The sequence below is a fragment of the Oratosquilla oratoria genome, chromosome 40 (assembly GCF_046742065.1).
Source record: "Oratosquilla oratoria isolate Oo_2021 chromosome 40, ASM4674206v1, whole genome shotgun sequence".
Taxonomy (NCBI): Eukaryota; Metazoa; Arthropoda; class Malacostraca; order Stomatopoda; family Squillidae; genus Oratosquilla; species Oratosquilla oratoria.
In genome coordinates this window covers 42755755-42779850 of record NC_134816.1, presented here as the reverse complement: position 1 = coordinate 42779850, position 24096 = coordinate 42755755, and the positions used below count along the sequence as shown (strand labels likewise).

At 42.3% G+C, this 24096-nt stretch overlaps 1 protein-coding gene across 1 annotated transcript in view; it reads left to right on the top strand.

Moving 5' to 3' along the window:
• The window catches only part of Exo84 (exocyst complex component Exo84), a 31230-nt gene extending 12397 nt beyond the window's left edge, over positions 1-18833 (top strand). Inside the window, exons 5-14 of the mRNA XM_076177637.1 lie at positions 1246-1388; positions 3668-3821; positions 5579-5714; positions 7285-7492; positions 10038-10182; positions 10946-11126; positions 14215-14345; positions 15233-15458; positions 15844-16034; positions 18279-18833. Of these exons, the coding sequence (XP_076033752.1) occupies positions 1246-1388; positions 3668-3821; positions 5579-5714; positions 7285-7492; positions 10038-10182; positions 10946-11126; positions 14215-14345; positions 15233-15458; positions 15844-16034; positions 18279-18467 (1704 nt within the window). The 3' untranslated portion in view covers positions 18468-18833. The remainder of the gene's footprint in view (positions 1-1245; positions 1389-3667; positions 3822-5578; positions 5715-7284; positions 7493-10037; positions 10183-10945; positions 11127-14214; positions 14346-15232; positions 15459-15843; positions 16035-18278) is intronic.
• The last annotated feature ends 5263 nt before the right edge of the window (positions 18834-24096 follow it).

Sequence of the window (24096 nt, the reverse complement as noted above, 5' to 3'; positions counted from 1 at the left end):
GGGCGTCCTTGTAATCCAACTGTTGCGACAGCAATCAGGAGATGCCTTGACCAACTCTAGTGATATGGTTTAGTTTAATATCACAAACTCCCCCCCTCACAGAGGACTTTGTAGCGTGGAATTTAATTAACCATGCCCTTGGTCCAACTTCGCCGGTAGCAGGGTTCGAACCACCACCCCCTCGACTTTTGTCACAAGTAACAACGCCCTAACCCGCTCAACTAGCGAGCTTCCCACCAACTCTTGTAGGAAGATCAATTTGGGGATATTTGAGGTGGGTCTAGGATACGTAATGGACACGCTCTTGCAGAAAACCCGTGGCCTTCAAATAACCGGCAGCAGTCTCTTGGTCAATCCACAAGTCGCTCAGTGAAGATGTATTGTGTTGTTGTCTAGGGATTGTTAGTGCAAGGCATTATACTATGAGGGGTCTGTTTCCTCTATGTAATGGTTGCGTCTGGGGCTGTTGTCATTAAATTGTGTATATACTAAGTCAAGGAAATATAGACAAAGGGAAACTTCCAAGTTAAGGGAAAAAGAATGGAAACAGTCTTCTTAATTTCTTACATACATATACCAAGGGCTTTTTCCCCCTTACAAGGGAGGTAGCCAAAGTCAAAGGCATAAATCCACTTCCACCCATTCCACCCCCATATACTCCACTCCCATATACTCCACTCCCATTCACCACCCCTCCACTGCTCCCTCTTTTCTTGGCTCCTCCTGGATGACAGTTCATCCCTGCATGTCACCCATTGCCCTGGATCAGAAGCAATGCAGTAAGACACACCACATCCACAGCAAGGCCACTTAATTTAATCAGCAACCCCTACCCTCTCCATCCCCTCCCCTCTCCATCCCCTCATGCAGAAAAAGAGAAGACAGGGAGAAATCCCTTTGGGCTCAAGAACTTAATTTCTTATCTCAATTGAAATATCCTTGATACAAGGTAGTGTCTACTGTTATTGTTACTGTACTGTACTGATATTAGCTCCATAATTAAGATGTAGGTATGACAAAAGAATTTTATAATAGCCTTGTAATAATCTTGTAGTAACTCTGCCATCCTTCTCGTAAAGGAGAGAAGGCCTCTGGTATGTATATATATATTTATATAATAATAGTGGTCGAAACTAAAGAATGACATAAGTGTTTAGTTAGTTGTATAGTTTATTATTATTTTTTTTATCTTTATCTTCAAGTCATACTTAGTATGAGTAAATGGGTGATACATTTTTATTGCAGCATGTGATGGAAGTCGCAGAGAGACATTTGGTTTTTGACGGAGATTTGGTGGAGATGAATCAAGATGACTACACGGCTCTACAGCGGGTGCATGCCTACCTCCTCAACGATTCACTCATGATTGCATCATGGCTAAGTGACAGGTCAGTTTAAAATGTTATTTGCCAGTTTCCATGGGACAAAGATTCACTTATGATTGCATCATGGCTAAGCGACAGGTCAGTTTAAAACGTTATTTGGCAGTTTCTGTGGGACAAAGATTCACTTATGATTGCATCATGGCTAAGCGACAGGTCAGTTTAAAATGTTATTTGCCAGTTTCCATGGGACAAAAATTCACTCATGATTGCATCATGGCTAAGCGACAGGTCAGTTTAAAACGTTATTTGCCAGTTTCCGTGGGACAAAGATTCACTTATGATATCATGGCCAAGGGAGAGGTCAGTTTAAAACGTTATTTGCCAGTTTCCGTGGGACAAAAATTCACTTATGATTGCATCATGGCTAAGCGACAGGTCAGTTTAAAACGTTATTTGCCAGTTTCCGTGGGACAAAGATTCACTTATGATATCATGGCCAAGGGACAGAGTAGTTGAAAATATTTGTCGGTTTCCGTAGGAGTGCCCTCAAAGTCCCTGAAGAATTAACTGTTTATAATCATGAAGCCAGTTACTCTGGTGCTGGGCTAAACAGAAGTCTTTCTGTTCTATCTATCTATATACCAGAAGCTTAAAGTTCCTGAAGAATTAACTGTTTATAACCATGAAGCCAGTACTCTGGTGCTGGGCTAAACAGAAATTTATCTATTTTGTCTATATACCAAGGGCTTTTCCCTCTTATAATGGGGATAGCCGAGTCTAAGGCACACACCCATTCCCACCCACTCCACTCCCATCCACCACCCCTTCCTCTCTTTTCTTAGCTCCTCCTGGATGACAGGTCATTCCTGCATCTTGTCCACTGCCCCGGGTCAGAAGCAGTGTAGCAAGACACAGCACATCCACAGCAAGGCGGCTTCATTTAACCAGCAATCCCCCCTCTCCGTCCCTTCATGCAGAAAAAGAGAAGACAGGGAGAAATCCTTTCAGGTTGTGAACAAAGGTTATCCTTGAATTTCCTAGCCGTTACCCTAACCAGGCATCATCACACAAAAGTCCCACCACCTCGGGTCTCGTATGCAATACATGTGTGATCTTCACACCTCATAGTGAGAACATACATAAACCAAAGGCTTTTTCCTCCATTACAAGTGAGGTAGCCAAAAAACAAAGGCATAAAAAAACCAATTGCACCCATTCCATCCCTATCGCAATCCAATCCCCTCCACCCTCTTCTCTCCCTCTTATCTTGGCACCTCCTGGATGACGGGTTATCCCTGCATCTTTTCCACTGTTTAAGATGTAGTGAGAACACTAAATCTTAATAAACAAGAAACTTGATGCATTTGTGAGTCACGCGTGCTAACTTGGTCTGCCATAAGCACGTCATATGCACCGCTTTCTACTTGGGTGATCCTGCAAGGCGGAGTGCAAAGCTGGCTATTTTCAAAACCTATCAACCCACTCGCCTCCATCAGGAGGTGCAGCCCTGATGGGCTGGCACTTTGTCTCCAGTCTAGGCCAAAGATTTCTCTGTATCATCTTCAACTGTATTTCTTGCACCTTTTTGCACATGGAAAGCTGACAACCATTAAACGCTCCTCTGCACCTCCAACCAGTGACATAGAAACAGACTTACAACACAAACAACAATCCAAACTTTCTCTCCAGGTAGGAAGGCCCAATGACCATTGCCAGACAATGGGCAAGATGCTGGGATGACCCGTCATCTAGGAGGAGCCAAGATAAGAGGGAGGGAGTGGGGTGAATGGGAGTGGAGTATGTGGGGATGGAATGGGTGAGAGTGGATTTTATGCCTTTGTTTATTGGCATCAAATTTGACACAGCCCAAAGGGATTTCTCCCTGTCTTCTCCTTTTCTGCATGGGGGGTCACCGATTTAATGAAGCAGCCTTGCTGTTGATGTGCTGTGTCTTGCGACACTCCCTCTGACCCAGGGCAGTGGACAAGGTGCAGGGATGACCCGTCATCCAGGAGGTGCTAAGATAGGAGGGAGAGTGGAGTGTATTTAGGGATGGAATGGTTTTATGCCTTTTTCTTTTTGGCTACCTCCCTTGTAAGGGGGAAAAAGCCTTGGTATATGTATGTATGTATGTATGTTTTTTGGCTACCTCCCTTGTTAGAGGGAAAGAGATTTGGTATATGTATGGAACTCGAGACAACAGGTATTGTTTTACATTTTCCAGCTTTCATATTAGTGTTAACGGAGTAGATTGAAACCTGTATATTACTATATCAAAAGAATTAGAAATTTAATTAAATTTTCTTTTTTATGAAAGAATTATAACAAGATTTGTGTAACAGACGTGGACCAGTGCGATATAAGTTTGAAGAGCTATACCCCTTGGATCAAGTTCTTCCAGTAAACATAAAGGACAGAGGAACAACAAAGAATGCATTCAAAGTGCTCATCTTTCCAGATACAAGGGTGTTCCAAGCACCAAATCCAAAATCTAAGGTTAGTATTAAAAAAGCTGTTTCCACAGAACATGTTGGTTTTTGTATTTATTTTCACATATTCATCAATGGGAGTTTGTTACTATTATGATAATTATTATTATTATTAGTCTTATTGTTATAACAATAACACTAATAATAATGATGATTATTATTATGATAATAACAAACTCCCTGTGATGAATATGTGAAAATAAACACAAAAATGACAGGATGACCCATCATCTAGGAGGTCCTAAGATGAGAGGAAGGGTGGAGGGGAGTGGAGTGTATTGAGGGATGGAATAGGTGGGAATGATTTTATGCCTTTTTCTTTTTGGCTACCTCCCTTGTAAGGGGGAAAAAGCCTGTGTATATGTATGTATGTATGTTATTGTTATTATTAATATTATGTCTTGGGGGATTGAAAAGTGTCGTGAGAAATAGGCATGTGGGGACGGATGCAAAGAGAAGATTATATAAAGGAGTGATTATGCCTACAACACTGTATGGGACAGACTTGTAATTTTAGAGAGGCAGAAAGAAGTTTGATTTGTTCAAGATGAAGTGTCTGTGAAGTAAGGTATGTGTTACAAGAATGGATAGAGTGAGAAAAGAGGAGGTGAGGAGGAAAGTTGGGGTAGAAAGGGAGCTGGTAGGTATAGCTGATCAAAGATTATTAGGATGTTTTGAGTCAAGTAGAGAAGAAAAAGTAAAAGGTGCAGATGGACAGATTTTAACGGAAAAAGAGGCGGTATGGGGAAGATGGGCGGAGTATTTTAAAGAGTTTTTGAATGTGGAGGAAGATAGGGATTGGCAGTAGCAGTGTGAGTCGCTAAGAAAATGACAGTAATGGGAGAGGAAAATGGAAGAGAAATAAGAAAAGATAAGGTGTAAGTAGTTCTGAAAATGATGAAAGGAGGTAAGGCACCTGGTATGGATGGGTGTCATGCAGAGTGTCTGAAGAAAGGAGGTGCAGTAATTGTAGACTGGCTAGTGAGATTGTTTAATCTGTGCCTAAGGGATGGTAGAGTGCCAGAAGACTTTACTATGTCTTGCTATGCTGCTTCTGACCCAGGGTTGTGGGCAGGATACAGGGATGACCTGTCATCCATGTAGAGCTAAGATAAGAGGTAGGAGGGGGTGGTGGAGGGGAGTGGAATAGATGGGAGTAGGTACATGCCCTAACCATGGCTACCTCCATTATAAGGGGGAAAAAGCCCTTGGTATATAGATAGATAGGATGTGTTGGGCTCATGGAAAGAATGAGTGAAGAAAGATCAGCAAGAAAAGGGTGGAAAGTAGAGGTGGATGGAGGGAACTCGAGGGGATGACCAAAGATAAGAGAGGAATGTCTGTAGAGCAGAGAAGGGAGAAGGCAGGGGGTAGATGTGAGTGGAGAATGGTTGTCTATGGATATTTTAATGCAGCGCAAAGGAATTTCTCTCCCCATCTTTTATTTTCCACATGAGGTGGGAGGGTTGCCATGTAAATGAAGTGGCCCTGCTGTGGATGTACTGTGTCTTGCTGCATTCCTTCTCACCCAGGCAGTTGGCAGGAGACGGGATGACCCTCTATTCATGAGGAGCTAAGAGGAGAGAGGGGAAAGGGTGGTGGGTGGGAGTGTGTGTGTGTCTTGACTGGCTACCTCCTTACAAGGGGGAAGGACCTCTTGGTATACATTATATATATATATAGATTGATTTTTAAGGAAGACCTGGCAACTAGCTCTCCTTTTATTTATTTATTTATTTATTTTATTTTATTTTTTTCTAACAGCAAGATTGGTTGGACGAAATAGAGCGCGCGAAGCATAATAAACTTGCAGCTGATAAACAGAAAGCCGAACTAGCACATCAGCAACGAGATCGTCAGCAGTCGTTAACCAAAGAAGACTCGTTAGACAGCAATAATCGTGAGTCCAGATACATTAACTTTTGTAAAATTTTGTTGAGGCATGCTTGTTCTGAATGGAGTTATACTTTTAAAAAACAGCAAACTATTTTCTTACAAAAGTTTAAATTATTCAAGTCTACTAAGATAGCATGCATGCATTCATACATAGATTGACCTCTCATTAACAGACTAAAAGGGGGGTAACAGTGTCCATTGATGTGAATAATCCGTTGATTTGGAGTGGTTTTTGGGTGGCATAGTGATTGCACAGCACTAAACAACAGCACCAAAAACACCGCAAACATAGCGAAAACACCGCAAACACAGCTAATTAATGTCCATTAATGAGAGGTCAATCTGTACGTGCATACATACGCAATATAAGGTTGGTGCAAAGGAAATAAAGAAAGTTAGTTCCGAAAAGGACTTGGGAGTAATTATCACCAAAGACATGTCCCCTGACAAACGTATAAACAAAATAGTCGAAGAAACCTACAATTTACTGAGATCAATAAAGGTGGCTTTTAATTGCTTGGATGAGGAAATGGTCAAGAAAATGCTGGTCACACTGATAAGACCAAGATTGGAGTACGCTGCGACATTATGGATACCCAGTACAAAAATTAGTATAAGGAAAATAGAAATAATCCAAAGAGCAACGACAAAGATGGCCCCAACACTTTCAAAATTGACATACGAGCAAAGATTGTCTAAACTGGAACTACAAACCCTGGAACAAAGAAGAGAAAGAGGAGATCTATTAGCCATTTACAGAATCATGGAAGTCTTTGACAGAGAAGACTTATTAAAGTGGGATAAAAGAAAGACAAGGGGACATGAAAAGAAATTCAAAAAGGATAGTTATAGAAAAGAAAATCTTAAAAAAAAAAAAAAAAAAAAAATCCACACAAGAGTGGTAGATGTTTGGAACAAATTTGATGAAAAAATAGTATGTGCAAACACCGTACAAGAATTTAAGAACAAACTAATAGAGGTGCGGTTGGCGGTTGTTGATGGGTTTTGGAAATGGGTAGCTTCACAATCCATCTTGCAGGAGTGGCCCTCAAGCAGGAAAGAACTGGGGCAATTTATGTAGATGCCATGAGGTGCGAGTGGATACACAAACATGCTGGTGTCAGCGTCTTGATTATATTTATTTTGTAGTTGTAGCTGAGTGAACCCGAATTCTGTGAATTGGTTTGATCATGTTTTTTGTGTTTATTATTATTCAGAATGAAAGAGAACAAGTAATACAGGAGTGACTTTATATTTTATAAAATGAGTAATGAGATGCATTGTACATTAGGTATCCGATGCTGTATGCAAGAACTTGGCTTATATTGAGGAGGTTAATTGATAGATTTTGATATCAGTTTCCATCATTTTATTACTGCTTCTGACCCAAGGCAGTGGACAAGATGCAGGAATGACCTGTCATCCAGGAGGTGCCAAGATAAGAGGGTGGAGGGGAGTGGAGTGTGATAGGGATGGAATGGGTGGGAGTGGTTTTTATGCCTTTGTTTTTTGGCAACCTCCCTTGTAAGGAGGGAAAAAAGCCTTTGGTATATGTATGTTTTCATATTTTACAGCATTTGGCGAGGACGATGACAGCTTAAATCCTTTCATGCAAGATTCACAACCAGCATCAATGGGTCCACCAGAATGGCTAGCAGAACTCCCTGAAGAGCTGGATCAGGCAATTGCACAACGAAACTTTGAGGATGCAGTCAACCTAATTGACCGAGGAAGGGAATACTTTGATTGTGCACCAAAGACACCAACATATAATGAAATGAGGTAATTCTTTATATGGGAAATATGACTCTTATATGCTCTTTTTATGTTACTTTTGATGTCTTCATGTACACATACACACACACACACACACGACTCGGTGGCATAGTTGGTAGAGTGCTGAAATGGGAAGCAGAAATGCTCCCAGCACCCAGTTCGAATCCTGCCCAGGGCCGAAATTATTTCGGTATCGCTGTGCCTCGGGTCGTTACTCTGACTCTTCGGGGTGTGTGTGTGTGCAAGGTCATAGCATTACCCATAGATCGGACCTACGAGCTCTGAGCTCTCTTCCAGGAGGGAAATAGCTGTCGATCACGAGTCCAACACGTGATCCAAAGACCAAGTGAATACACACACACACACACACACACACATATATATATAATTGAGGCATCTATAAGAGAAAAGGGAAAATGCTGTTATCATGTATAAGTCATTTTACCTCATCAAACATTCTAAGAACCATATTTCCATACTGAGGAGGTATGGCATTTACCCATTTCTGTTCTAGATGCCTGATGTATGCGTGTATACATACATATATATATATACATATATATATATATATATATATATATATATTTATATATATATATATATATATATATATATATATATATGCAATAAAAACACTAGGAACGTGTGTTCACAAATGCGTAGGTAACCACTAGGAAAAGTAAACTAACGAAGCAGAGCGCTTTCGTATAATTACATCTTCAGTGAAGATGTAATTATACGAAAGCGCTCTGCTTCGTTGGTTTACTTTTCCTAGTGGTTACTTACGCATATATATATATATATATATATATATATATATATATATATATATATATATATATATATATATGCAATAAAAACACTAGGAGCGTGTGTTCACAAATGCGTAAGTAACCACTAGGAAAAGTAAACTAACGAAGCAGAGCGCTTTCGTATAATTACATCTTCAGTGAAGATGTAATTATACGAAAGCGCTCTGCTTTGTTAGTTTACTTTTCCTAGTGGTTACTTACGCATATATATATATATATAATATATATATATATATATATATATATATATATATTTATATATATATATATATATATATATATATATATATATATATATATATATATATATTTATATATATATATATATATACATACATATATATATATACATATATATGGGGCAGAAACTTGAAACATAAGAGAGGAAAAGTTTAAATGGGTTTGAGATGAAATACCTGAGAAGTATGATAGGGGTTACTAGGCTGGATAGAGTGAGAAATGAGGAGGTGAGGAGGAGAGCGAGTTTGGAAAAGGAGATAGTTAGTGTTGATGAAAGAGTATTGGGATTGTTTGGACACATGGAAAGAATGAGTGAAGAAAGATTAGTAAAAGAAGTGTAGAAGGCAGAGGTGAAGGGAATGAACATGAGGGGGTGACCAAGGATGAGACGGATGAATGGAATAAAGGGTCATTGGGAGAGAGAGGAATGTCTGTTGAGGAAGGAAGGGAGAAGACAGAAGATAGGGGTGGATGGAGTATGGTTGTGTATGGATGATGCTGTAATACATAGAAGGGAGTGGGGTTATGTGTGAATGATATTTTGATGCAGCCCAAAGGGATTTCTCACCATCTTCTCTTTTTCTGCATGAGGGGATGGAGAGAGGGTCATCGATTAACCACTTCACTCCGGACTTAAATCTCGCGGGCAGCAGCCAATGCCAGCCGTATGACGTGTCATAATAATACCTGCATCATAAAATATAGTCACCGCTTATATAGATCGTTCTCTCTTTCACCCGCGAATTTTGAAAACCACAGAGAATGGGATTCAGGGCACATTTGGGAGAATGTAAAAACATAGGGGCGACTACAATAAATATAATCAAGACGCCGATATGGCAGCGTCGCGAATCCACTTGCTCCTCATGACGCCTACGTGTGCGGCACCGTATGGAAGGGGTTAAGTGAAGCAGCCTTGCTGTAGATGTGATGTGTCATGCTGCATTTCTTCTGACCCAGGGCAGTCAGTGAGACACAGGGATGATCTGTCATCCAGGAGGAGCCAAGAAAAGAGGAGGGAAGGAGGGGTGGTGAAAGGGAGAGGAGTATGTGGGGACGAAATGGGTGGGAGTGGATTTATGCCTTTTGACTTTGGCTACCTCCCTTGTAAGGGGGAAAAAGCCCTTGGTAAATGTATGTGTGCGTGTGTGTATATATATATGCATTAAAAACACTAGGAGCGTGTGTTCACAAATACGTAAGTAACCACTAGGAAAAGTAAACTAAAGAAGCAGAGCATCCAACAACAACATTTATACGAAAGCACTCTGCTTCGTTAGTTTACTTTTCCTAGTGGTTACTTACGCATATATATATATATATATATATATATATATATATATATATATGTATGTATGTATGTATATAATTATTATTATTATTATTTCTATTTTATTATTATTTGAAAGTATTCAGACATGGGAATTACAAGAAAAGGAGAATATATACAAAAGATTTAGTGAAATTCATCATTTTAATCTGAATCCTGTGGTTGGCAGGCGCACTTTGGAAGGACGAGTACGTTCCCTGGTGGAGGTCCTGCAGGCAGAACTTCGGGTGACTCCAGAGAAGAGTTTGCAAGGAGGACCGAGAGCCGCCAGAAGAGCCACGACCTTGCTTGTACATCTCAACAAATCTGTTCAGGTGAGGAACCACACGTTAGCATACGTGAGGGAATGGAGACAGAAGTGATTTGGTTTAATGGATGGATGAGGTGAAGGGGGCTTTGGGGAAGAGGGGAATGTCTGTTGAGGAAGGACGGGAGAGGACAGAAGACAGGGGTGAATGGAGAATGGTTGTATATGGATGATGTTGTGATTGCATGAGGTGGAATGGGTGAGGGGATGGGGGTGAGGTAGTATGTGTGAGCAAAATTTGACGCAGCCCGAAGGGATTTCTCCCCGTCCTCTCCATTTATGCATGGAGGGACGGAGAGGGGGTGTCGCCAATTTAACGAAGCAGCCTTGCTGTGGATGTGCTGTGATTTGCGACTCTGCCTCTGACCCAGGGCAGTGGACAAGGTGCAGGGATGACCCATCATCCAGGAGGTGCTAAGATAAGAGGGAGGGTGGAGGGGAGTGGAGGGTATTCAGGGATGAAATGGGTGGGAATGATTTTATGCCTTTTTCTTTTTGGCTACCCCCCTTGTAAGGGGGAAAAAGCCTTGCTATATGTTTGTATGTACAAACTCCCCCTATTGGGAGGCTAGGACAGTGTCCCTTACAGGGGACTTTGTAGCATGGAATCTAATGAACCATGCCCTTGGTTCAACTCCCCCCAAGCAGGGTCCGAATCATCATCATCTCAACCTCCGCCGCAAGTAACAATGCCCTAACCCGCTCCACCAGCGAGCATCCTATGCATGAACACTAAGATCGGAAATCTAATGCCGTTTCTTTGTTTTCAGGCTTGTGATTTGTTCTTGAAGCACAGAGGAGCCATTTTGAAAGCAGGACTCAAAAGACTACGACTGGAGGGCAAGACCGTAGTATACATACGGCAGCTGTGTTCCATCTTCTTCCACAACCTACTGGAAACAGGACGCGAATTTACCAAAGCCTTCCCAGCCAACCGTAGCTGTACATCAGGTACGTAAACAAACGGGAGGGGAGACGGAGAAGTGGTAAAGGGTGAGGAGCCTACGCCAGGAGGTGCTAAGTAGCTACGGCCAAAGTTATTACCGTTGCCCGATGCACTTGGTCTGTTGGGGTAGGTAATAGACATTGCTGAGAATTAGAAGGGAGTGCAGGATTCGGACCCACATATTTCCGATTGCGCCACCGACGCATGTGAGAAGTGTTAGGGGTGAACAACTTACATACATATACCAAAGGCTTTTTCCCCCTTACATGGGGGATAGCCAAAAAGAAAAAGGCATAGAAATCCCTCCCACCCATTTCATTTCCCATACATTCCACTCCCCTCCACCCTCCTCCCTCCCTCCTATCTTGGCACCTCCTGGATGATGGGTCATCCCTGCATCCTGTCCACTGTCCTGGGTCAGAAGCAGTGTCACAAGACACAGCACATCCACAGCAAGGCCGCTTCATTAAATTGGCGACCCCCCCTCTCCATCCCCCATGCATAAAAGGAGAAGACGGGGAGAAATCCCTTCGGGCTGCATCAAATTTTGTTCACACACACTACCTCACCCCCCATCCCCCCACCCATTTCACCTCATGCATCACAACATCATCCATATACAACCATTCTCCATTCACCCCTGTCCTCTGTCCTCTCCCGTCCTTCCTCAACAGACATTCCCCTCTTCCCCAAAGCCCCCTTCACCCCATCCATCCACCTCATCCTAGGACATCCCTTCATGTTCACTCCCTCCACATCTGCCTTCCATACCTCTTTTACTAGTCTCTCTTCACTCATTCTTTCCATGTGTCCAAACCATACCATCCTAATAATGTGTATAAAGATGGGATGTGGGTTGTGGGATTCAAGAGGTAACAGAAGCAGAGGCAGGAAATGGTAAGGTGAAGATGTAGAGGTGGTGATAGAAGAGAAGAAGCGAGTTTATGTGGATTGGATGCAAGGAAGAGCGGGGAGGGAATGTTTGCGTACGAATGGTATTTTGACGCCGCCCAATTTCTCTTTTTTTTTTTTTTTTTTTTTTTTTTTTTTTTTCTGATTAAGTGAAGTGGCCTTGCTGCGGGTGTGCTGTGCCTTGCTGCATTGCTTCTGACTCAGCTCAGAGCAGTGGGTGGGATACAGGGATCTGTCATCCATGAGGAGCTAAGATGGGAGAGGGGGGAAAGGGTGGTGGAAGGGGTGGGAGTAGGTAAGTGCTTCTGACTTGGCTAACCCCCCTGTAGGGGGGAAAATCTCATGGTACATAGGTGGATAGATGGGTTGTAAAGTAGAACTAGGAAACATGTAAGAGCGTAAAGAAGATTAAAAACAAATTGCAAGGCATGGAAGGTAGAGAAGAAAACAGATGTAGGTATTTGATGGAGAATTTTGAGAAGAATAGAAATATAAGAAAGTGAAAAGAGGTGTGGTGAGTTGGATTGAGAACTGGAGGTGAAGTTTTGGGTCGTAGGTCCCCAGACTGGCTGTGGTAATGACACCAAAAACAACGACAAGTACAGTGCTACCTCTCATTAACGGACGTTAATTAGCTGTGTTTGCGGTGTTTTCGCTGTGTTTTTGGTGCTGTTGTTTAGTGCTGTGCAATCACTGTGCCACCCAAAAACCACTCCAAATCAACGGATTATTTACATCAACGGACACTGTTACCCCCCTTTTAGTCTGTTAATGAGAGGTGAGACTGTAAGCAAAAGAGGATGAAAGGGAGATGCTGATGAAGGCAGCAAAGGGAGAGATGGCTGGAGTATTTTTTGGGATTTGTTGAATGTACAGTGAAGACAAAACCATCTTCTCGGGTTTGTCTGAAGATAGATTAAACATGGTGAAGCAATATGAAACTCGGCTAGAAATGGCTAGTCGATTCTCGTAATGTTTTGCAATGTTTAAACTATCTTCGGACAAACTTGGGAAAATAATTTTGTCTTTTATTGTACGAGAGGATGGGGAGGGTTTGAAAATTAGATGCTGCCTGGGAATGAATGTGAAGAGAAGACTACAAGGGAGTGATTATGTCCATGGCACTGTGTAGAGCAGCGTTTCTCAACCTTTTATTCTTGCATAGCCTTTAAAATAAATTGCATGTCTCAAGGAACCCCTGTGCAAAAAAAAACAACATATATACCATATCTTTCTCATTTTATTTTCATCATAATAATAGGTTAGACAGGATGATGTCTATATTACATTATTACAATAACCTTTTGCGGAACCTTAGGGTTCCGTGGAACCCTGGTTGAGAAACATTGGTGTAGAATATAAACATGCAATGTAAACGAGGCAGAAAGGAAGAGTCTAAACATATTTGAAATGTCATGTAAAAGTATGGTGGGGGTCACAAGAGTGGAATGAGAATTGTAAAAATAAGGCATTTAGTAGATATAAAAGGAGTTGTTGTTGTTGTCGTTCCCTAGACTGTCTGTCCGAGCAGTCCCGTCTCCCCAAGGAATGCCACAGCCAAAACTGGGTTTTCCCACAAATCCTTTATAGAGTGTATGTTGTGTTGTTTGTGTGCATGATTGTGTATAATGCAGTCTTCCAGGAGTTGGCAGATAAGGTTAATTAAAGAATGCTGGGATGGTTTGGGCATATGGAAAGAATGAGTGAAGAAAGACTATCAAGAGAGTGTGAAAAGCAGATGAGGATGGAAGTGATTTGAAAAGGAGACCAAGGATGCTATTCTAAATATTTATCTTGATATTTTAGAGGGAGGGAGTGGAGCATGTGAGGATGGAATGGGTGGGAGTGGATTTTATGCCTTTTTTTTTTTTTTTTTTTTTTTTTTTTTTTTTTTTTTTTTTTTTTGGCTAACTCCCTTGTAAGGAGGAAAAAAGCCTTTGATATATGTATGTATGTATATTAGTTCTGAAGACCACAATGGAAATAAGCTGACATGCTTTTTTATGTTATCCTTGGCAATTGTAATTATTTCAAACTATGTGTTCTTTTCATTATCTACACCTCATGTATATTGATTCTTTGCCAAATAAACTTCCTTATTTTTATTTACTTATCATTATTAAACTTATTAAACTTACGTATTATTATTAATAAACTTACTTAGCTTGATTTTTTTTCCAGCATTTGTCGTGTGGGCCCACACTGAACTAAGCAGCTTTGCCAACATGTTTTCTCGCCATGTGTTCACCACGCAGTCTAACCTCACCACTGTGGCCGAGTGCATAAGCAGGGCTGATTTCCACTGTCAGCAGGTACGTATAGTCTATGGCAGTGGTTCCCAGCCTTTTCTAGCTTTCTAGCTTCAGGCACCCTTACCAAGCCTTTCAGAAGTCCCCGGCACCCTTATCAGAAAATCTAGATTCTAGTTTGTCAGTATTTTGTTGGTTCAACATCAATGTAACAAAATTTTGTCCCTGGATAATATGAAAATACTCATCTTTACACTGATGCTGCTTTAATGAACAAAAATGGATGACACAGAGTCGGTAATACAAAAATTATCTTTGCCCTGAATTTTGGTGGCACCCGCAGTTGATCCCATGGCACCCTTGGGTGCCACGGCACACCGGTTGGGAACCACTGCAATACATACATATAAAAGGGAGGTAGCCAAAAAGAAAAAGGCATAAAAACCATGCCCACCCATTCCATCCCTAATACACTCCACTCCTCTCCACCCTCTACCCTTACACGGGGGGTGGCCAAAAAGAAAAAGACATAGAAATCACTCCCACCTATTCCATCCCCTACATACTCCACTCCCCTCCGCCCTCCTCCTTCCCTCTCATCTTGGCACCTCCTGGATGATGGGTCATCCCTGCATCCTGTCCACTGCCCTGGGTCAGAAGCAGTGTCGCAAGACACAGCACATCCACAGCAAAGCCGCTTCATTAATTCGGTGACCCCCCCTCTCCATCCCCTCATGTAGAAAAGGAGAAGATGGGGAGAAATCCCTCCGGGCTGCGTCAAATTATTTCTCATACATACTTCCTCACCCCTCATCCCCCACCTCCCCATAATGCATTACTGCAATAAGTTAGTAGTATTTCTTCATCTCTGTGTTATTCCTGTGTGGATAAGCATCATATTCTGCCAGAAAGTTCAAGTAGAACTCGTCAGCTAAGAGGAAATCATTCAGCTTTCAGATATTGGGCTTGATCTGACCTTTGCCCTTCATACACAACTTCTAAGAGAGGTTGAGAAGTGGATCAAGGACGGTCAAGAGAAGATGGTTGAAGCCGTCAAACTACGTGCACAGGAAGATACATGGAAGACTCTGCAATATAACTCAAAGGAACAACTTCAGAAATTCCTTGATGATATGAACGACATCGGCATTGCTAATGTGGAATCGTATGTATTCGGTAAGTGAATGGGTCTTGTAGCTTCTTAATGTGTGATAAAGAAGTAGTGGTTGACTCTTTATATCAAAGACCATGTGTGAATGATGACATCAAACGATATAATCATTAGTATGAATAGTATCTGATTTCCTCAGACTTGGTACATAACACTGATCATTATTGCATTCATATTTAAATTTCCATAACCTGCAAGACATGGTTATTTGGTTTAAAAAATAAATAAAAGAAAATAAATAAGATTAAATAAATGAAATTAAATAAATGACTAGATAAATAAATCAAATCTTTTTAGAATACCTCTCATGATTTGGGTTCATTCTTCTAGTTTATGTTCAAGCAATAATAAAACAAGATCAGCTAGTATATACTTGCATTATTCCAACAGATGATACTAGCGTAGGCCTGACCAACAATACTGTACAGTTCACCCGCACATTCCTTGCGTACTTAGAGGACGTAATACGACTTTACTGGCCTGAAACGGAAGTTTTGATCAACCAGAGTCTAATGTCCATCTTCTCGGCACACCTGAAGCACTGCAAATCTTCCCTTCATGATCCGCTCTTCAAAAATGAGGTGACGACGATGTGTCGTTTTTAAAGGGGTTATCACGCTGGGCAAGCTCGCTGGTTGAGCGGGTTAGGGCGTCGTTGCTTGCAAAGGTCAAGGGGATGGCGGTTCGAATCCTGCCACCGGCAAAATTGAACCAAGGGCATGGTTCATTAAATTCCACGTTACAAAGACCTCTGTAAGGGGAACCGTCCTAGCCTCCCATAGGGGGAGCTTGCGACGTTAAACCGTATCATCACACTGGGCTATTCTCCCTCAGACCTCCGATAAATTGGCAGGGAAGAAGAGGGTGGAGGGGAGGTGAGTGTGATGGGGATGGAATGAGGGGGAGTGGTTTTTATGCCTTTGTTTTTTTTGGCTACCTTCCTTATAAGGAGGGGGGAAAGCCTTTGGTATATGTATATATGTAGTACCCACCCCCATAACTTTTTGTGGCATAAAATCACCATGGCAAACTATTTTGTTTTCTCAACATCAATACATAGAATGTCATTTGATATCTATCTATACACCGAGGGCTTTTTCCACCTTATTAGGGAGGTAGCCAAGTCAAAAAGCACATACCCACCCCCACCCATTCCACTCCCTTCCGCCACCCTCTCTTCCTCCTCATCTTGGCTCCTCCTGGATGAAGGGGCAGATGAAATACAGGAGACCTCTCATTAATGGACGTTAATTAGCTGTGTTTGCGGTGTTTTCGCTGTGTTTTTGGTGCTGTTCTTTAGTGCTGTGCAATCACTATGCCACTCCAAAACACCGAAAACACCGCAAACGCAGCTAATTAATGTCCGTTAATGAGAGGTCTCACTGTATGTCATTTGATATGGTATACATACATATACCAAAGGCGTTTTTCCCTTGTACAGGGGAGGTAGCCAGAAAACAAAGACATAAAAACCACTTCCACACATTTGATATGGTACACAAAAAGGCTGGAGGGGAGTGGAGTGTGATAGGGATGGAATGGCTGGGAGGGGAGTGGAGTGTGATAGGGATGGAATGGCCGGGAGTGGTTTTTATGCCTTTGTTTTTTTGGCTACCTCCCTTATAAGGGGAAAAAAGCCTTTGGTATACGTATGTATGTACAGGAAAATTATTTTCCTCCAGGATATCAGATCCTTTCTGAAAGCTATAGACCAATGGGGGGACGGAGAGGGGGGGGTCGCCGATTTAATGAAGTGGCCTTGCTGTGGATGTGCTGTGTCTTGCGACACTGCTTCTGACCCAGGGCAGTGGACAAGAGGCAGGGATGACCCGTCTTTCAGGAGGTGCTAAGATAAGAGGGAGGGTGGAGGGGTGTGGAGTGTATTCAGGGATGGAATGGGTGGGAATGATTTTATGCCTTTTTCTTTTTGGCTAACCCCCTTGTAAGGGGGAAGAAGCCTTGGTATATGTATGTATGTATGTATAGAGCAAATTTGCTCCAACAGTTGAAGGAATAATAGCCCAGTGCAGTAATGCCTTAAGGGGAAAATTAAGAAATGACATCATAGGGATGGTAAAGGAACTTTAAGAGATGAGTCTCCAATCATAGAGGAATGCTGTGTGACTCGGGTCCTTAGGGGTGTCACCAGTGTCCCCCTGAAGTGACTGCATGAAACTTGTGCCATCCACAGAAGGAGGGAGAAGGATGATCATATGTTTCTCCCATACCTGCATCCCTAATGTTATTATAATTTTTATTTATTTTTATTTATTTATCATTATTATATTTTTTCCACATCCGACCTAGTTATGGACCAAAAAGCCTCCTGTTGGCATGCTCCACCCTTGTAATCCTTTGTAATTAACATTTTGGGATACTTGCAGTGGGTAAGATTGTTTCAAGATGAGCATCAGAGTGATTCTTTTCCCAGTTGCTCATTTTCAAAACGTGTTATCTCTAGTCTGACGCTTTGCCATAGGAGAGAGGAGGAAGAGGAGGAGGAAGGAAAGGCTGGAGAGAAGGAGGGAGAGATGGGGAAGACATTCACTTTCATCCATTCAACTGTTGTTCACAAAGCAAAGTGGCTCTACATGAGAGTAGGAAATCCACACCCCCTTTCACTCCCATTACACTCGTCCCTCTCCTTTTTACACTCTTAAACCATGTGAGAAATGAGTGAAAATTATATGTAAGATATGCAAAATGATAATTGTAGTGTATTTACCCTACTCTCTTAAGCCATGTGAGGAATGGAATGTGTGAAAATTAGGGATAAGATATGTAAAGTAATCTTACTTGGTCTTAATGACATTTTGTCCTTGCAGGTGGTGATCATAAAGCGCAATAGTGCCTTCCTTTTGGACGTTGTCTTGTCGCTGGCTGAACACAGGTTTGCGGAAGCCAGAGGGTACGATCACCCAACGCTTGCCTCGCTGCATCAGCTTCAATCAGCCCTTACCGGGGACGGACCTAGCAAACCAACCATCAGCAAATATGAATCAAATTTCCTTTAATAGGGGCTGTATTATTGCAATTAGGTTCATTTTTTGGTTCTACACTTGGGTTGTATAATATGGCATTTATCATTTAAGCATTTTACTCATCCACTTTATTGCAATTTGTACATAAGAGTATTGTTATTCAACAGCCATAGTGTTGTATATTATAAGTTCACATCAGATACAATGTATCTCGGAGAATCTAAACCTATTTGCTTTTGTCGGAGTTTTGTTGTAGTGAAACTATGGAAACATTCCCAGGGCAAACACTCATGCCTATGGCCAGTTGTTGATACAAGTGCCTCCTTCCTACAAGGAATAACTTAGGGCTGTATATTATTCATATTTTGCAGATGTATATAAAAGTTATGATTAAAGATATTTTTGAATTTTATTTCACTCATTCCATAGAGATTTTACATACATACATATACCAAAGGTTCTTTCCCCCTTACAAGGGGGGGTAGCCAAAAAACAAAGACATAGAAACCACTCCCATCCATTCCATCCCCTACATACTCTACTCCCCTCTACCCTCTTCCCTCCCCCTTATCTTGGCACCTCCTGGATGGCAGGTCATCCCTGCATCTTGTCCACTGCCCTGGGTCAGAAGTAGTGTTGCAAGACACAGCACAGCCACAGCAAGGCCACTTCATTAATCAGTGACCCCCCCCCCCCCTTGTGCAGAAAAGAAGACGGAGAGAAATACCTTCAAGCTGCATTAATTTATTTTTTATACAAACTCCCTCATTCACCAGCTGTTTCAGTGTTTTCAGAATCTGCCACACTAGTATCGTCCACAAATAACAACTGATTTATTTCCCGTTCTTGCTCACCTATTCCAGTTCCCTACTTCTGCCTAGCCTATATTGGGGCACTGATACAATTTTTATACAGTCAGTGAAGTCCTCTACAAGGGCCACTGTCCTAGTTTCTTCATAGGGACAGATTGTGACATTAACCCCCTTCAATACAGGCCAAAATCTCGCGGGCAGCATTAGCTGCCAGACATGCGATGTTGCGTCATAATACAGTACTTGCATTATGAAAAATAAAGTTACCGCTGTATTGCTCGTTCTCTTTCACCCGTGAATTTTGATAACCATAGAAAATATGATGAAGCCAGTTTACAGAGTATGGGGGTCACACAGGTACAACTACAATAAATATAATCAAGACACCGACATCAGCATCCTCATGTACCCACTTGCTCCTCGTGACGCCTACGTAGGCGTTATCGTATCGAAAGGGTTAAACTGAATCATATTTTAGAATCGTATTCTTCCCATCTGGGGTATTGGTAGCATGTTATTGCAGGGTTAAAACCTGCAAGTAACATGCAGCTGATATTTTAGGGTCTAGTGGGGCACCCCTATGGACCAGAGCCACACATCATTTTGTGATAGAGGAAATCTCCATTCATTGAGAAATGGTGATTCTTCATTATACTCCAACTGTCCCTCCGTTATGCTGTCCCCCTACTTTTGATACTATCCTGTACCACTTCTCTGAATATTCTTTTTTTTTCCAAACCTTGTGGTGGGGGAAAAGAATACTGCCACCAAGTGTTCTCACTTGAGTCGTAAAAGGTGAGAAAAATGGGACGGGGATAGGACTAGACATCCTTCTCCCCGTAGCCCCAAAGGGGACATTCCTAAAAACAGCAAAGGCATAAGAGGGTCTGGGAGGAGTCTTCCAACCAGAACCTTAAGGTGTGGGTCTTTTAATGTGTGTGGATGTGGTACAGATGAGAGTAAAAGGGAAGAGATAGTATATTTGTGAGAAGAAAGATGGATGTATTGGCATTGAATGAAACTTAAGTTGAAAGGGAGGGATGAGTGAGTTTGGGAAGGTGTCAAGAATGAAGAGAGGATGAGGAAGAGAAGGAGTGGCTATGCTAGTAAGTGAAAAGATAGGTGAACATGTGGTGGAGTGGAAGGAGGTTTCTTCAAGATTGATATGGATACAGGTGAAACTGGGAAGGATGATGTGGATTTTTGTAAGTGCATATGGGCCTGGTTGTGAGAAGAGTGTAGAGGAAAGGGAGGCTTTTTGGATTTAAATGAGTGCATAGAGGGATTAAGAAGAAATGTCAATGTAGTTGTATTGGGAGACCTTAATGCTAGGGTAGGAAATGAACCAATAGACAGAGTGGTTGGGAAGTGTAGAGTTCCAGGAAAAAGTCATAGTGGACAGCTAATGGTGGAGATGTGTTTAGAGAGTTGGTGATAGCAAATACAGTTTAGGAGGAAGTCAAGCATAAATACACATGGGAGAGGGTGGTGGCTGGAAGGGTAGTAGATAGGTCATTAATGGACTACATAGTGGTAACCAGGACAATAGTAGGAAGAGTTTTGGATGTACATGTTCTAAGGGAAGAGAGTGGAGGAATATCAGATAATTTTGTGGTGGAGGGTAAGTTGAGACTAGAGGAAGAGGACAGAAGGGAGGTGCTTAAAATAAACTGCTTAAATGAGAAAGAAAAGGCAAAGGAATACAAGAAGATGAGAGAGTGGGAGGGAGTGAAGGATAGAGTAGAACTAGGAGTGGAGGAGGAATGGGGATGGTTCAAGGAGGGTCACAAGGTGTCTAAAGATGGCATGTGGAACAAGGAGGATGTGAGGAAATAGAAAGAGGGGTAGTGAGTGGTGGAATGAGGAAGCAAAGGAGGTAGAGGAGAAGAAATGAGCATTCACAGATGGATTGCAAAATAGGACAAGAGGTGCAAAGAAAAGAGGTAAAGCATAAGATACATACATATAGCAAGGCTTTTTCCCCCTTACAAGGGAGGTAGCCAAAAAGGAAAAGGCATAAAATCATTCCCACCCATTCCATCCCTGAATACACTCCACACCCTTCCACCCTCCCTCCCATCTTAGCATCTCCTGGATGATGGGTCATCCCTGCACCTTGTCCACTGCCCTGGGTCAGAGGCAGTGTCGCAAGACAGCACATCCACAGCAAGGCCACTTCATTAAATCGGCGACCCCCCCTCTCCGTCCCCCCATGCATAAAAGAAGACGGAGAAATCCCTTCGGGCTGCGTCAAATTTTGCTCACACATACTACCTCACCCCCCATCCCCCCACCCATTCCACCTCATGCATTACAACATCATCCATATACAACCATTCTCCATTCACCCGTCTTCTGTCCTCTCCCATCCTTCCTCAACAGACATTCCCCTCTTCCCCAAAGCACCCTTCACCCCATCCTAGGACGTCCCTTCATGTTCACTCCCTCCACAACTGCCTTCCATACATCTTTTACTAGTCTTTCTTCATTCATTCTTTCCATGTGTCCAAACTATCCTAATACTCTTTCATCAACCCTATTTCCCAACTCCCTTTCCACCCCTTTTCTCCTCCTCAATTCTCACTATATCTAGCCTAGTAACACCCCTCATACTTCTCAGACACCTCATCTCAAACACATTCAAACTCCTTCTCTCTTCCTCTCTTATGTTCCATGTTTCTGCCCCATACAGTGCTGTTGGCACAATCACTCCTTCATACAGTCTCCTCTTAGCATCCATTCCCAAATGTCTATTCCTCATTACACTTTTTAATCCACCAAGGCATTTACTCACTTCTCTCAATCTATATTCTATCTCCACCTTTTCCTGCCACATTTGCACCCAAATATCTAAAAATGTCCACTTCCTCCAGTTGCTCTCCCTTAATGCTCACTTCCAGTCTACTGTCACTTTCACCCCTTGAACATCTCGACACCTTAATTTTACCCACATTTATCTTTAGCTTTCTTCTATCACACACTCTCCCAAACTCTGTCACCAACTTCCTCAATCCCTCCTCCGATCCTGCCACAAGCACAGTGTTGTCCGCAAACAACAGCTGGTTCACCTCCCACTTTTCTCCATTTTCTTTAACCATCTCCAATCCCTGACCCACTACCCTTGCACTTACCTCTCTCACTACCCCATCCATGTATAAGTTGAACAGCCAGGGCAACATAATGCATCCCTGATGAAGTCCCACTTTTATCTCGAACCACTCACTCTCTCCATTTCTAATCCTGACACAAGCTCTACTACTCTCATAAAAACTCTTGACAGCTACTAGAAGCTTTCCTCCTATCCCGTATATCCGCAAAACCTCCCACAGTGCCTTTCTGTCTACCCTGTCGTAAGCCTTTTCCAGGTCCATAAAGGCCCAAAAAACATCCTTCCCCTTTCCTATAGCTTTCTCACATATTTGTCTTACCACAAAGATCTGATCTACACAACCTCTACATGTCCTAAATCCACACTGTTCCTCACCAATTACTCTCTCTGTTCCTCTCCTAATCCTCTCAATCAAGATCCTCCCATAAGCCTTCCCAACTACACTTAACAAGCTAATCCCTCTGAAACTACTACATTCACACTTGTCCCCTTTTCCCTTGTATAGTGGAACTATACAGGCACTCCTCCAGTCCTCCGGCACTCTACCCTCTCTCCAGCAAACATTAAACCTCACCAGCCAGTCTACCATCACTGTACCTCCTTTTTTCAGACATTCTGCATGGCATCCATCCAGACCAGGTGCCTTACCTGCTTTCATCATCTTAACAACTGCCTTCACTTCATCCTTCCTTATTTCTCCTCCATTTTCCTCACTCACCACGGTCATTTTTTTTTAGCATTTTCCACTGCAGCTATCTTTCCCTCCCTATCCTCCTTCATATTTAGCATACATACATACATACATATACCAAGGCTTTTTCCCCCTTCCAAGGGAGGTAGCCAAAAAGGGAAAGGCATAAAAACACTCCCACCCATTTCATCCCTAAATACACTCCACACCCCTCCCACCCTTCCTCTCATCTGAGCACCTCCTGGATGACGGGTCATCCCTGCACCCTGCCCACCGCCCTGGGTCAGAAGCAGTGTCGCAAGACACAGTACATCCACAGCGAGGCCGCTTCATTTAATCGGCGACCCCCCCTCTCCGTCCCACATTTAGCAACTCCCTAAAATACTCTGCCCAACTTCCTCTTACTGCCTTCTCTTCCATTATCATCTCTCCATCTGCACCTTTTACCTTTTCTTCTCTACTTGATTCACCTCCTCTTTCTCTCTTAATTTCTTTCCAAAACATCTTTTTATTACTTTCAAAATTTTCTGTCATACTTTTACCCCATTCCACATCTGCTCTCCTCTTTGTCTCCTCTATCTTATGCTTTACTTCTCTTTTCTTTGTACCTCTCATATGACTCCCTCGTCCTATTTTGTAACCAATTTTGTGAAAGCTCGCTACCTCTCTTCTATAACCTTCTTTGTTTCCTCATCCCACCATTCACTACCCTTTTATTTCCTCCTGTACTTCTTGTTCCACACACCATTTTTGCACACTTTGTGACTCCTTCCTTGAACCATCCCCATTCCTCCTCCACTCCTAGCTCTACTCTATCCTTCACTCCTTCCCACTCCTCTTTCAGCTTCTTCTTGTACTCCTCCTTTTCTTTTTCATTTAAAGTGTTCACTCTAAGCACCTCCCTACCTTGTCCCTGTACTCTTTCTCCATCTATCCTCCACTCTCAACTTACCTTTCACCAAAAAATGATCTACTACATAAGAAAACAAATAATTTATGTACTAAAGGCCTTTCTCTTCTTAAAGGGGAAGCCGATTCAAAGCATTCAAA